This window comes from Pogoniulus pusillus, chromosome 28 (assembly GCF_015220805.1).
Source record: "Pogoniulus pusillus isolate bPogPus1 chromosome 28, bPogPus1.pri, whole genome shotgun sequence".
NCBI lineage: Eukaryota > Metazoa > Chordata > Aves > Piciformes > Lybiidae > Pogoniulus > Pogoniulus pusillus.
In genome coordinates, this window is record NC_087291.1 from 11594442 (window position 1) to 11609274 (window position 14833).

General features: G+C 37.0%; 1 protein-coding gene across 3 annotated transcripts in view; it reads left to right on the plus strand.

The window, feature by feature from the left end:
* The window catches only part of SNX13 (sorting nexin 13), a 60574-nt gene extending 47054 nt beyond the window's left edge, over nt 1-13520 (plus strand). For all 3 annotated transcript variants that reach the window (XM_064166909.1, XM_064166910.1, XM_064166911.1), the window contains exons 19-26: nt 745-852; nt 1766-1876; nt 3156-3317; nt 4491-4562; nt 6873-7018; nt 8711-8779; nt 9388-9500; nt 9985-13520. In XM_064166909.1, the coding sequence (XP_064022979.1) occupies nt 745-852; nt 1766-1876; nt 3156-3317; nt 4491-4562; nt 6873-7018; nt 8711-8779; nt 9388-9500; nt 9985-10232 (1029 nt within the window). In that variant the 3' untranslated portion in view covers nt 10233-13520. The remainder of the gene's footprint in view (nt 1-744; nt 853-1765; nt 1877-3155; nt 3318-4490; nt 4563-6872; nt 7019-8710; nt 8780-9387; nt 9501-9984) is intronic.
* The last annotated feature ends 1313 nt before the right edge of the window (nt 13521-14833 follow it).

Consider the following 14833-nt stretch of genomic DNA (forward strand, 5'->3'; position numbering starts at 1 on the left):
GGTTATTCCTTAAAGCCTGGACACTTGACTCTTTCTCTGCCTCCTTTAGAATACTACTTGTGATTTACAGGAAGCCTGGATTCTGTGTGCATAATCCTAAATCTCTGAATTTTATACTTGTTACTTCTTAATTTTTGTGTTAGGGCCTCTTCTTTCCCTGACATTTCCCTGAAAACTTGGTTTTCTATCTGTAAAATGAAAGCAGCATGAGCCAGTGCCAGTCACTGTCATTACCTGGAGAAGAAGCACAGGGGATGGCTTATTCACCATAAACTTTGTGGAGTGGGTGAGGCCAACCGCTCCACGGATGCAAACCTAATATGTCTTTACTAGCTTTGATCAGGAGAGGAGAGGCAAAATGTTCTAGGAAGATATACAAGTTCTCTTGATGTAGTCTCATAACCCTGCTAACTTCTGTACAAATAGCAGTGATAAATCCTGCTCCTAAACCTTTGTGCCCTGACAACAGGAATAATTTGCACACTATACTAGTCTGTATTTCAAAAGTGAGTATCAGATGCATATTCAGAAACTAAATTTTGCCCTCGATGGTCTCCTGAGAATTCCTCTCTGTGTGTTCTTGATGGCCTACCTTTTATTTCAAGAAATCTAGTTCTGGGCTTGATGCAGAAGTTGTCAGGTGTTATATAGAGGAGATGAAAATAGTGACCTCTGTAGTTTCTGACCTAATATGGTGATTTGAAACTTCTGAAACAGAACAAGAACATCTTCTCTCTTTTCTAGTTTGAAAACCTTGCAAATATACTGAAACTTCCTGGCAAAAAGACATTTAACAATATGGACAGAGACTTTTTGGAAAAGAGGAAGAAAGATTTAAATGCCTATTTGCAGGTAAGCTGTTATGGGGTTTTAGTGGTTGTGTTCTAGGTTGGAGTTCTTTTTTCTGAGGTAGAAACCATGCTACTGTATTGTGGGTGAACAATATAAGAACTTCATGTTACCTACTAAGTTTACCTTTACTGTTTCATTCTTCTCAGATGGTTCTGACCCAGCTTTTCTGAGCTGATGAAGTTTCAGCTGTATTGGTTTTAGGGTCTACACAAGTGAATTTTGTTTCATTGTGCTCATATTTGTGGTTGCTTTCTTCTGTTGCATAAGAACTGGTGCAGCATCTGTTCTGTGAGTGGTGAACAGCCGCATAGCTAGTCTGTTCAGATAGGGCCTTTATGAGATCATTTAAAGGAATAAAGTTGCCTAACTTCATAGGGACTTTCTGGTCATTTAGTGCTCAAATTATATTAACCAAACAAATGTATGTATTAATAAATAATGAACACAAAATTATGTGACAGTTGATTCCTCTGTTTAGAGGTTTTTGTTTTCCTGTTGAGGTATGTGGCCATTTTTAATAGCAATATCTTTACAGTCACAGGTTTGTGGGTTTTGGGTTTTTTTTTCAGCTTGCTGAAGTTTATTTGTTTTGATGCTTTTTCTTGGGGTGGGTTGGTTGGTTTGGTTTCTGTTTCTTTTTATTCTTGGGAGTTTGAGAGGAGGTTTGACTGTTAATTTTTGAGTTTGTGGGTATTCTTGTGTGAGATGCTGTGATTAACATGCTAGTTAAAGTTGCTGAAATTACCAAGAAATGTGTTGTTTTCTTCTTGAGAATAGTGTGATGTTGGAATAAAATTTAGAACGAGTGTATTGCATTAATTCGCTGTCTCTGTGCATGGCAAACTTCTACTCAATTGAATGATGTGGCCTTTTTTGTTATTAAAAAGCACTTCTTAAAACTTGTTTTACTCAGCTCTTGTTAAATCCCGAAATGATGAAGGCTTCTCCAGCTTTAGCCCATTATGTGTATGACTTCCTAGAGAATAAGGCTTATAGCAAAGGGAAGGGAGATTTTGCACGAAAGGTAAGAATGTTTTGCACTCTCAAGGGAACTTTATAGCATTTATTAGTGCAGTGATTGCAATAAGCAGAGACGTTGAACTGATACTAAACTGCTATGTAGCATTTTCAAAACAGTTTGCAAATGAGCTGCTTTAATGTGTTGAGTGTCAAAGTATCTGAGCACATATGGAAGCAAAGATTTAGCCTTTTTATAGCAGCTAAATTTATTTGTATGACAACAGGATAAGTTTTTCAAATCAGTCACTATGTTTTGCACAAAGGCTAATTTGTGTTCATTGAAAGTTAATTTCTGTCACGCATCTGTGACTTTTTTGGTTGTTGTTTTGGTGTGTTTTCTTTATCATTCCTTCTAATTTTCTTTTTTTCAATTCTTTTCTCTGTATTTGTTGCTGTTACCATGCTCTCCACTCTTCAATCCAAAAGATTAAATGCATTTCCCTCCAAAAGCATGTGTTGATGTGTTTAGCCATTGTAAGGATTCAGAACTTTGAGCTGTGCACCTCCTTTTTTTATAAGCCACCAGACTCTCTTTAGACAAGTGATTCTTTGTTCATTTGACCACTTTGTGTGGGTGTCTGCTTTGCAAATACAGCTATTTCTCAACTCTCAGTGATTTTGATATAACCAGCATCTGCAACTGTATTGTCAGTTGAAGTTATTCTTCCTGTGTTCCTGGAGTAGTTAACATGAAACAGCTAAATACTTATTGAGGTTTATGTAACGACTAAGATTTGATTTCTAGCTTATCAGTTTCATCATAAATTTCAGGGCATGATGCTAGTATTTGTGCCTCTGGACAGAATGTAGAATGTATACTGAAAGGCAAATTGTAAGAGTTTCTATGGAAATACTGTATTTCTAATTATGCTTGCCATGATATTAAAGCACATTACTCCATTACTGTTCAAAAGAGGCATATTTCAAAGATGAGGAATTGAAAGCCTGAAGTGAGACATCTGGAAACAGGAAGCTTGGCAGGGAGAAATGGCATTGAATGGAGAAGAAAAGGAAAATAAATTGAAGCTAAGAAAAGCTGAGGAATGGGAAATTGAAATGACTCAGGAAAAAAATCTGTTGAAAGATATAAATAGTTACAGTGGGCTGTGAGGAATAGGAAATACAAATTAAAGTAAGGCTAAAACTTCCTGTAATGAAGTTCAGCAATTTCAGTTGTTCTTTATATTATTGTTCTCTGGAATGGTGTGATACTTCTCATAGTGCATTAATATGCTGGTGTCCTCATAGATTATACAGTTCTGGTTAAACATCTTCCCCTTCAGATGGACACGTTTGTAAACCCACTGCGTAACTCTATGAGAAACGTATCAAATGCAGTCAAGTCTCTCCCTGACAGCCTGGCAGAGGGAATGACTAAAATGTCAGACAACATGGGTAAAATGTCAGAGAGACTGGGACAAGACATCAAGCAATCATTTTTCAAGGTAAGAAAATATTTGGTAGTTAACAACTACTAGTGAATTAATAGGAGATTAGCTGTGGACTCACTTAAACTGATATTGTGTGCTATAATGGAGTCAAGTCCTTTGGAAAGCAGTCTGGTTTGTACTCGTACTCTTCCTGGGGTTCAGCAGTCGTTGTAGTACAAACAGGGAGTTCTCTTTGCCATCGAGAAACACGTTTTAAGATGGCATCTACCGACTGTTACAGTGATCTTTCTCCACTTACTTCAGTGCAGCCATTTGAGAAGAGGAGTGTTGCTGATGTGTTTTTACCAGCCATTCTCATAAAACTAGTTTGCTGCATCTGCTGCTTTCATTAGGAGGGAAAATATGATGAAACTTGGAATAAGGAGATAGCTTCTTTTCTGCTTATTTCTGCTGAATTCTGTTTCTAATAAATTCAGATTTTCTTTCTGTTTCCTGCCATCTTTCTTTATCTTTTGTATATTCCTAAAATGTAATTTCTTAGAGGTGATGAACGGTACTTTGACATACTATCTAGCAGTTCTATCATAGTAGTAACCTTCCTAACACATCCATCTTACCTTACTTACATCTGTCGTAAGATTGCTGATCAGAGATTGTTCCATTTTGTATTACCAAACCAGATATGCGACAGATGTAGAACAGTAACCAAGATGGGTTGACCCTTAATCCATGAAAGGGAATAATAAATCTGGAGTGTGGGGATGGGTTGTTTCTTGTGGGGTGTTTTTCCATTGCTTGTGAGATAAAAAGATTGTCTCTGAACATCCTCATTGCTGGTTAGTTCTCCCCTGTGTGACTAACTTCCCAGTTATGCTCACTGGAAGTCTGTGACTAGGCAGGGCTTAAGACCAAGAAGAAATATAAGAAGAAATACTCTTCCCATAGAGTTTTTTTAGGAGTTTTTCAGTTGAAGCACTAGGCACTTGAGAAAATGTGTGGATTTGTTTTAAAGGTGTTGATAACTTCGATAGCTGTAGGAGAATACTTATAGGCTTTGTGTTGGAAGGTGAAAGGATTGTTCTTCATTCATCTGCAGCAGTATGTCACTGACTTTTGACCAGATAGTTGGTTTTCATTTTGATAATCAAATAGATTATGAAATGGATATGATTTATTGGCAATCTGAAATATTTTGTATTCTATAAACATTGCCTTTTTTCATTGTAGGTGCCTCCTTTGATTCAGAAAACCTATTCAGATCCTGACCATTGCCGTGTTGCAGCACCAATTGATGACAATGTGAGTCTGACATTTATCATTCCAGTGCTGTCTTCTCTAAAACCAAGTTGAGCTGCATATGTTAAACTACATATTTATTGGTTTCTCATATACTAGGCACTTACAGTTCTTATCTTCATTAAAAAGCAACTTCATTGCTTCCTTACAGATCACAACCTCTTTGTTAGTACTAAAGCGGTTTGAACAACTAGGGAATAACAGAGTATACATTCTGCTGCTTCTGTGTTTTGTGGATTATGGATGGGGGTTGGTTGGGTTGGGTTCTCTTCTCTCCTCCTTCCTATTTTTGTCTTTTCAAAGACAGTGGGATACTACACTCTTAACATCACTGGCATATTATGGATTCTAATATCTGAGGTGACCTTTTAGGGAGCATCTGTTTAATGAATCAGATGTAGTGCTTGCTATGTTTTTGTGGGAAAACCCTCAGAATGTTTTTCTAATTAATAAAATCTTAGTATATGGATGCCTGAAATATATATAGTAGCAATATTGACAGCTTGAAAGCGATGTTTGAGCTCTCGATGTCATTACAAACTATGCTATTTTGCTGTAGTTTTAATTGAAGCATTGATCATACATGTGAAGATAACTGGGGGGGAAAAACCATTCTCTCTCAAGTAGGACAGAAAGGCTGTAAAATTACCAGTGATTAAATGCAATTTGCTATGGTCACAAATCTGCACCTGTTCTGCCTTTCTTATTTTGGGGTTTTGGCCACATCAAAGCATTCCAGTTTGCCTTCATGTGCAGAACTGCTATTATGGCACAGTAGATGTGCTTTTCAAATAACATAGCTTCGAGTTCTTCTGTGTTTTCTTTTTCACCTTTTTTCCCAATATATCACTCTGTATCCATGAATTCATCATTACAAACATGTATCTCTGGTACCTATATCGCTTCTTTTTCACACAGGCAAAACAAACTACTATCATTTAAGCACACAAGCTGCTTCTCTACATATATTTCATTGCTCTTTGCCATGAATAGAAGATACAATTCGTGATAGCTTCCAAGTTAACACACTAAGTGTTTCTGAAGGCGAATTTCAAATGTTCTATAACCTTTGAACTCTAAACTGCCTTTTTAAAGATTAATCACAATTTGCAATCACTTGGAAAAAAATTATGGCAGTGCAAATGTAATTTTATGTGGAGAAGTGCTAGAAGTGAGGCATGGATCTGCAGAACCTCCAACTGGATTACAAATCCACTCTCTTCCAGTTGTGTGTGCAGATGTACTTGTGTAGTTCACAAAAACATGTCCACATAGCTATGAGATTTTGTTGCTTTTAGTGAAGGATCAACAGTCTGCTTCAGCAAATTGCTACTCTGCCACATAGAGCTATATCACATTTCAAATATGAACCAAAATTCTGAAAGTGATGTTTGGTCTTACCTTGCTGTTCTAGAAATTTTTAATAAGCTTCAAATTTAAATAATGAATTGGTTAAAAATTCAAATTCATTTGTTGTATTTGAGATAAATTTGTGATCTCTTGTGAGATACAACCATAACTCCACAGGCTGCCCTTCTATTCTATAGCTTAAGAATATAGGCTGGTATTTTGGCATATAAAGAGGCCATGAGAATCTAAAAGAGAAACCTTAATGTCAACAAAGATGAAAACCTAATCCTTTTACACTACAGAATTTAGTACATTCTAAGTTTAATATTGGAAAAAAGTATTGTCAGTTACTGCCAAGTGTATGCCATCCATCTTTAAAAGCTTTTGCATAGTTACTGAATCCTCTGGGTTAGGATTTCCATATTTTCTTTGTAGTCCAATCTCTGTAACATCTCTTCTTAAGGTGATGATGTTTGTCCCAATCTGCAGACATAAAAGCAGTTAATAGCTGTGCGACTTAGCATGGTACCTAAAAGCTGGTTCATTGCAGTGCGGAATCATTGTTCTAAGGAGGTTCTCAATTTGGCACAGCGCATCCATGAGAAAAAGATGCTGAAGAAAAGCTCCTTGTGGAGTTTTTGTGTTAGGCAGTTGAAAGGACAGCTACCACAGGAAGAGGTCAGGAAGAAGCACTTCTTAGGATATATTGCCTTAAGGTCTTTCAGCTTTTGTGGCTTAGCTGTTTCTTCTTGTTTGTATTTTAAATTATTTAAGCCTAGTTTATCTATATTCATCTTTCTTTGCTGTTAGTGATGTTACAGAAGTTTTAGGGAAGGTTTCATAGTTCCAGTAAGAGACAGCAAAGTGTTTCTGTCATCATTCTGCTTCTGAAGTAGCTACCAAAACTACAATTTTCTTCAACTGCAATAAATTTGCTGATGATACTTTTACTCTCTTCATCAGGTAGATGACAATATTCCACTGAGAGTAATGCTCCTCCTTATGGATGAAGTGTTTGATTTAAAGGAAAGGAATCAATGGTTGAGAAGAAATATAAAAAATCTGCTTCAGCAACTTATTAGAGCAACATATGGTGATACAATAAATAGGTACTGGGATTTGTATCTAGAGTGATTGTGTAGGAGTGTAGAGTGCATCTGTAAATAATTAGTAGTGTTACTGTGATTTTTAGATCTGCATTCCTTTCCCTTTGAAGAGATTAAACACAAAACATTGCTGAAAGACAAATTCCAGAAATGCTTACATGCCAGAGAACTTCCAAAAGAGCACTTTACCAACATGAGTTCACATTACTGTGCACGTAACAATACTGATGGTGATTATACCTTTTGCCCTGTTTTGCTTTGTTGTCGATACTGTTTATTTTCTCCACTACTTCTCTTTGCATCTCTTTGATGCCACTGACACTACCAAATTGTTTGATTACACACTACTGAGTGTCTGTGTTACGTTTTTGGTCTCATGTTTTAAAAGATTGAAAGGAATGGAATGGTCTGTTAAAGAGTCTGTTCTGCCCCCCATATTCTCTGTAATTCACATACACCTTTCTTTAATGCAAATACAATTAAACCTTATAGTACCAAATAAGTAGTTTTTCTTGCCCTTAGCTTAGAAATCTCTATCCAGACATTCCCATTAATTTGGTTATGAAAGGTAAATAAAATTCAGAACAAAAAATAATCTAGAAGCAGGATTGGCATTAAATTGTCACTTTGGATTAGTGCTGCGTATCATATCAAAAACTTCATTTCTGATAGGTGAAAAGTAGTTCCCTGCTACATTTTCAGGACATTTGTCACTGTATTACTTCTTTACCTTTCACAAGTGTGTTTCATCTTTCTATCATCACTGTTAAATGTATATATAGTTCTTGTGGTGTCAGTAGTGATACTGCCATGTAATAATAGCCCTGGGTAGATTGCAAACAATTCCTTGTAGTCACACAGCAATAATCTTCACACCTTGTGCTTCTGAAAACATGCTGCCTTGGTCAGCAGCTCTGAATACTTACTGCTGTTTTCAGATTGCACACTACTTATCCTACAATATTCTGTTTTCTTGTTGTAGAGAAGTGTGCAGAACTCCTTATTTTGCTTCTGCATTTGGAACTCTCCCAGATAAAGCTTCCTTTGATTCTGCAGTCATACCTTGCCCTAGCAGATTGTTGGGGTTTAATGGTATTTTGCAGCAGAAATGGGGTTTCCTGCTTCTTAATTCAATTTGTTAAAGAAATAATTGTGAGATTATGATGATACAGATGCATAAATAGTTTCTGTATAAACATACTAGATTTGAGTATTGAGTGTTGATGACTAGAGATGAAAGGATATAATCTGTGTGTATCTCCAGTCAAAGCCATGAGTTACTGCTATGATCTGTGTATATGTCCTGTTAAAGACATGAGTAACTACATAGGTGAGCATGGGAACTTGAGATTTTAAGTAGGTTGTTTGCTTATAGAAACAACTTGAAGAGAGCTGTACAAGCAGAGCGCTTACCTAATGCTAATGGGAGGCACAGCATCAGTTTTCAGTCCTGCTTAATCATCATACATTTGCTCTAAAAGAAGGCAGCTTTGGCTTTAGCAGTGATTAGTGAGTTTAGATTTTCATCTTGGCAATCATTATTTGCCTTCCTGCTGTGCATTTTTTTAGTAGGACTTAGAGAGTTGAACAAAGCTGCAAGTGTATTTTTGGCCTAGAGTGCTCTTTCAAATGCTACACTTATTTGTTCTCTGTTTTAAAAATCAAATGAGAGAGACTTGTTGCTTTCATTCGTAGAAAAATAGTTGATCATGTTGACTGGATGACTTCTCCTGAGCAAGTAGCAGATGCGGTGAAACGCTTCAGGTATGACTACTGTAGATGTTAAATATTGCTATGTATTTGCCAACTGATGTCTAGTAGCTGTGTATCCTTCCCGTTCTTTTTCTTTGTTACTGTAGAGAGCTTCAGTTTGAGTGTATACTGCTGTGACTTTCTCCCACTTGGCACACACAAATTGTAAATTGTCATATGAAGAATATTTTTGAGTTTTCTCCTCTTCCTCTGATTGTCGATGGGTGAATTACTGTCAGAGATCTAAAGCAATTAATAGACCCATGCCTAGAGTCTCAGTGACAAGAGACCAACTGTGAAACACAAATTTCACATGTAATATATGTAGCAACTCTGTTACATACAGTGTTTTTGATGGGATGATTTATTGATTTTTTTTTCCTTTCATCTGATTTCCTTACTAAAATGCCTCTGAGAGCTGTAGATAGGTTGAATATGTTGTGCTTCTTGCTTTTGATGTCTTTTTTTGTCTTTTCTCATTTCTGATACTTGAAGTGTGCATGTTAGGTTGTGTGTAAATTACTTTCTTGTATTGGTTTTGAGATAGCTTTGAGGGATTAAAAAGAGCCTTCCACTTGATAAAATTTTAATGTGTTTTGACAGATTTGTTTCTGTTACAGAGATGCTTTTTGGCCAAATGGCATTTTAGCAGAGACTGTTCCACAGAGGGACAAAGCTATTAGAATGAGAACAAGAGTGGCAGGGAAGACCAAATTACTGGAGGTAATGCCAGGTAAGCGAGTCAGGGATTGAAACTTAATAATTCTTATCGTATGTTATTGCTAGAATTAATGTCAGTGTTCTTGTTGATTGTTGAACAGAAATGTCAACTTCTGAACTATACTTACATTTTAAAATAGATTTCTTTAATAACTTAAGCACTGAATATGTGAATACTGTGACTTTGCAGCTGTAGTTGTTTCAGCACTAACCCAGTATTTAGTTTCACTAGCAGATTTAAGTTTGCATGGAATGCCTTTGCTGCAGTACAGCCTGATTTCATGTCAAATAACATGGTCCCACATAGGTGAAGTGAAGTAATTGTCAAAAGTCTTTACTGCTCTAAGAGACCTCCTAGTTTTGTCAGGTTATGTAGCATAGAGGCACTGCTGCATCAAATTTCCATCTGTGTAATTTGAAAGACTTAATACTCAGATTGTTGTTAGCACAGAATCAGAATTTAGTTCAAACTTGAGTGTAACTTTCATTTTTTGCAGATGAACTGAAACACATCATAGGCGCCGAGACAACACGGAAAGGCATTCTCCGGGTTTTTGAAATGTTCCAGCACACTCAACTGAATAAGAGAATGGTGTATGTGTTTCTAGAGAGATTTCTAGAAACCTTATTTCCACAAAATAAGTTCCATGAGCTCTTCAACAAACTGCATTCACGGTCAAAGCAGATGCAGAGGTATAAGCAGAGACTACATTCTACTCAAGCGCCTTCCTTGCAGAAAAGGTGACACTTCAAACCTACTAAGCTGGTGTATGTTTGTCCAGGACTAATTACTTGGGCAGATTCTCTGGGGCTTCAAACTCACATGCTGTTATTTCTGCACCAGTCTTCTAGTGTCACATATTAGATTATTAATGCATCTGTAAGACCTGTGGATCTTCTCATCTTCACTTGTAATTCAACCACTACCAGAAGGGTTTGTGTGTCTTAATTTGGTGCGTGTTCATGCGACATTGAGAAGAATTTTAGCCCAGTATAGAAGAGTGCTGATTCCTTCCGTTCCTGAGTCGATGTTTTACCAGCAATGAGAAGTGCCAGACTGTCCAAGTAAAGCACAACTGTGGTGATACAGTGGAAGACAAAGATGTATTGGCACTGGGAGATAGTGCAATGTCTGAGAATCGGGTGGAATTGTTCTGCTACGACTGTTGAGGCTCTGTAAGGCTCTTTTTAACATTCCTGTGATGGCTGAGCTAGCAGGAAAAGCAGTCTCTGGAACAGCAGGTTCATAGGAGAAGGCAGAAATAGTTATAGTCCCATCATAAAAGTACATTTATTAAAGAAAAGTTGAGGTAATGTGGCTTTTATGTTACATTTACTTCACCTTTCTTGTTTTGAAAAATAAACTAACATTAGATCTAATGGAGATTTTAGTGAAGGCAGAGGTACAGTAGAAATAAACCCTTTATTCTGATTATTCTGTAGCTTTAAGGGCTATATGCTGCTCTTATAGCACCTGGCATACATACTGCATGTAACTTCAGTGGAGAAGGGCCATCATATTTACGTTCAGCTGGTGAATACAGGTCAAGCTGATGGTTGTTAGAAGGAAGGGGGTACAAGTTTCAAAAAGAATAGACATCACGTTAGAAGGAAATTGCACTAAGATATAGTTTACACACAGCTCTCCGCTAAATTTGAGACTATTTGGATGTCCTGCTCAATGGAAAGATTCCCTACCCTTTAGTGTCTAAGCCTCTTATGGAAAAATACTAGAATTTGTTGGTTCCTCACAGGGAAAGGATTTCATTAGTCATTGGCAAACACTTGGAAATTCCTGACTGCATCTCAGTGTATATATGAAAATAAAAAGGAGATAAAACTGCAATATTTTTTTAAATATTTTTTTTTATTGTTTTGCATAGTGTAAATTTTAATACCAATTTGAAATCGAGGCCCCACGTCCATCTGGTTAGTTTCATTGAAGAGTTTCCGTCCAATTAAAACCAAATGACTGAATAATCCTGTTTGGCCACAGCATATCCCAGTTTGTGTTTTCATAGTCCCCTACTGTTTGAGCACCACTGTCTGGGTGACTAGAAAGTAATCCCATAGGGTCTGTTTCTTTCTGAACGCTGAACACAGGGTAAGAGACAGTTGTTGATCGAGGATCTCTGTAGGAACTTAGATCTTAATGGGAACAAATGATCCTTTTATGTGAGGGAGGAACATAGACCTTTTATGAAAGCGTTCTGAGGGAAGACAGAAGGCTCTCAGAGGACCTAGTTAAATGGACTGAAGCCTCTATAGAGATCATTTTTTTTCTCATGGACTCTATTAATGCAATGTAGCCTTCTATCATACTGCTTAATGATGATCATCTTGTACTGTTGACATTCTCCTACAGTATGCATGGGCTCAAGTGCACTTGTTCTCTGTTTTTCTTCCTTTACTGCAAAACTAAATACTGTAAATGAAATCTCTTTTATAATCCCTAGGAAAACACGTCGGTAAATATGTAAGAACCCTTCCCCCTTCCTCTCTGCAGGTTCTGTAGAAGTGTGATGATTTAAGTGCTGTTGAACTTAACAAAATTCTTGAGTTCTATGTAATCAAACGTAGCCAGCTCCTATTGTTTACATGCCTCTCTCTTCCTCTGATGTCAAGGTGCTCCAGCACCCCTGACATCTGCCGGCTGAAAGGTCCTTCAGCAGTTGTTCGTGGCGATATAGTCAACATATCATCAATCCTACCAAATCTAATTTGTCTTTTGAATCACTGAATTTGTTATGCAGTAGGAAAGGTGACACTTCAAATACTCTTCTGTCGCATCTGTGGAACCTTTTATCTCCCTGTAGGTACCATGAGAATAGTGATCACGTGCAAATTTGGGAGTGCTTTTTTAATTATCTGGTACCTTTCTGTAAGAAAATAATATCTTTAGGAATGTGAACTGAACATAATACACCGTGTTTATTAGTCTTTTAATTAATGAATTTATTGCATATATATACACCTATGCACACATTTATATACGCGTGTGTGCGTACGTATATATGTATTGAACTTTGTCTTCTGTATTCGATTACAGAATGTGGCTTCCTAATTCAGTGGTGCCTGTTGGCTGGCAACAATTATCACAAATGAATACCTTTTTTTTGTTAAACAGAGTTTTGTCTCTTAATGGCTTTCCTGTCGACGATTTAAAATACCTGCCCTGTCAAACCATGCAGCCTGTTATCCTGGGAAGTCTCCAAAATTGAATGTTAATACGCAGCACTTGAGTGGCTGGGTGTACCTTCTGGCCTTTGGATGCTGGGGCTGGCTGCTGAAAGTTGTGCCATTGTCAACAAATGCACTTGTTTTTAGCCTTAATTATTTATAAGAGAAAAGGAGCAATTAAATTTTTCCTTCGGTTCATCCTCAAGCTTGTGCTGCTGGTGTTTGATAGAACTAAACAGTACATTTTAAGTGCTACCAGAATGTGTACCAAAATAAAGAAAATGGACGAATTCCACAATCTAAATTTGAATTTTGTGCAATATTTTCGTTTAATGCATGTGTATTTGAGTAAGTGTAAAATAAGTGAGTTTTTAATGGTTTGAAGTCTAGGTTAAAAACCAAAACCAAACCAACAAATGTTTTCACAGCTGAACAACTTTGCATTCTGTTGTTGCATTAGTTTAAGGACTTGTTTTAAAAGTCTTTTATTTGTTACTCTGTTGTTAATTCCCTTGTTCTCAGTGATCCTTGCTCATCTGAACAGGGCTCATGTATTCCAAGGGAGTAATCTGAAGAGCACATCTCATGAATATAGCTGTTATAAATATCATTGTACAGTAAGTGTCAGCTGTGTGCCTAATCGTTCTATTGATGCTTTTCCCGCCTCCTCTCGTTTCTGTAACAAAGGATGGACATGAAGCAAACTGCCGTGGTCACTTCTGCTGAACGGCAGTGGACTCTGAGGTTTTTGGTTTGGTTGGTTTTGTTTTTTTTAATTTTATTTTCTGGAGTTTGCCTTTATGTTCTGTCCAATAGAAAGCTAAAAAAATACACTAATAAAGTATTAACAAGATGATTATTTGTCTCTGATTATTCTTAAAATCACTTCCTCGCTAGCAGGTTCCTCAGGTCTGCAGGGAGGTGTTAGTGAAGATAAGTGCTGTTAAATACAGCACTTATTCCCTTTAGTTAGTTTTGTGGTGGCGTTTCTTGGTTTGGAGAGATTTTCTTTGAGAAACCTTTATAAACTGATTTTGCTTTCAACAAATTACTCTCTACAATCATTTTCAACCAGCATTTGCAGAGTCCTGTGTTTCAAAAGGACTTGTGCCAAAACTGGATGGTGTAGCAGGGTTGAGCTTTTTCATGTTGTTGTTGTGTGTCTTTAGCTTTTCCCCTAGGGTTTGTTTTTGCAGTAACTGGATCTATCATGGAAGTGCAATTGTTACCCTTGATATATTTGTTCCAGCTGTTTCGCATGTTTCAGAAAGATGTCTTGAGCTACAGAGATGTTAATTCTGTGGCCCTAGAATGAAATGTTCACTGCTTTCACTAGCTTAGATGCTTTTGATACAAGATGCAGACCCATCTAGACTATTGCAAGTTCTCATTTTTTGAAGCTATTATCCAGGGATAACTTCATGGCAAAAAATTAACTCCATGATAAACTTTTAAAGTCAGGGTAATATGTTTCTGTGGCTTAAGTCCCCACTCTGTCACATGGTCTGATTTGTTTTGCTGTCCAGTGAATGAAGATTGCTAAAGAGTCTGTAAAGTTCAATAATCAGCATCACTCTGCACTGCATTATTGAGCTACAAATTTCATGATCTGTCTCTTGCAGAAAGGAAATTCTATACTGCAAGCAAGCTCACTTTTGTTATGTATTTTGCAAGAAATTAAGCTTTATTTTCATGAAGCACTTGAAACATCTATGCTACTGCAGTTTTGTACACTGAATAGTTTTGTATTCAAATATCTCAAATAACTGTTTCAATTACTCTGGCACTTTGGGATAATCTGCATGGGTCAAATTATTTCGTACCTCGTTCAGAAAGGACTATCTGGAATCCTCATTTCACATTTCAGAACTGGAATAGTGCATCAATTCTGAGGCTGATCTTAAGAATGAGATTGTATTGAATTTGTTGGCAGTCAAGCTTTTGGGAATGAGGAATGCAGCTTTCAAAGCCTGACTTGCTCTTTCTCACTATAGCAGTTTCAAAAGTGAGTCCTGAGTCCTCTCTTGAGTCTTTGTGCCAACTTGTCTCAGCTTGAGGTAGAGAAACTTACTAATGCTGAGTTAAGAGATGCTTGGACTAGGTGATCCTTTTAGGTCCCTTCCAACCACTACTGTTCTGTGTGTGATGCTGACTTTTGTGTTACCA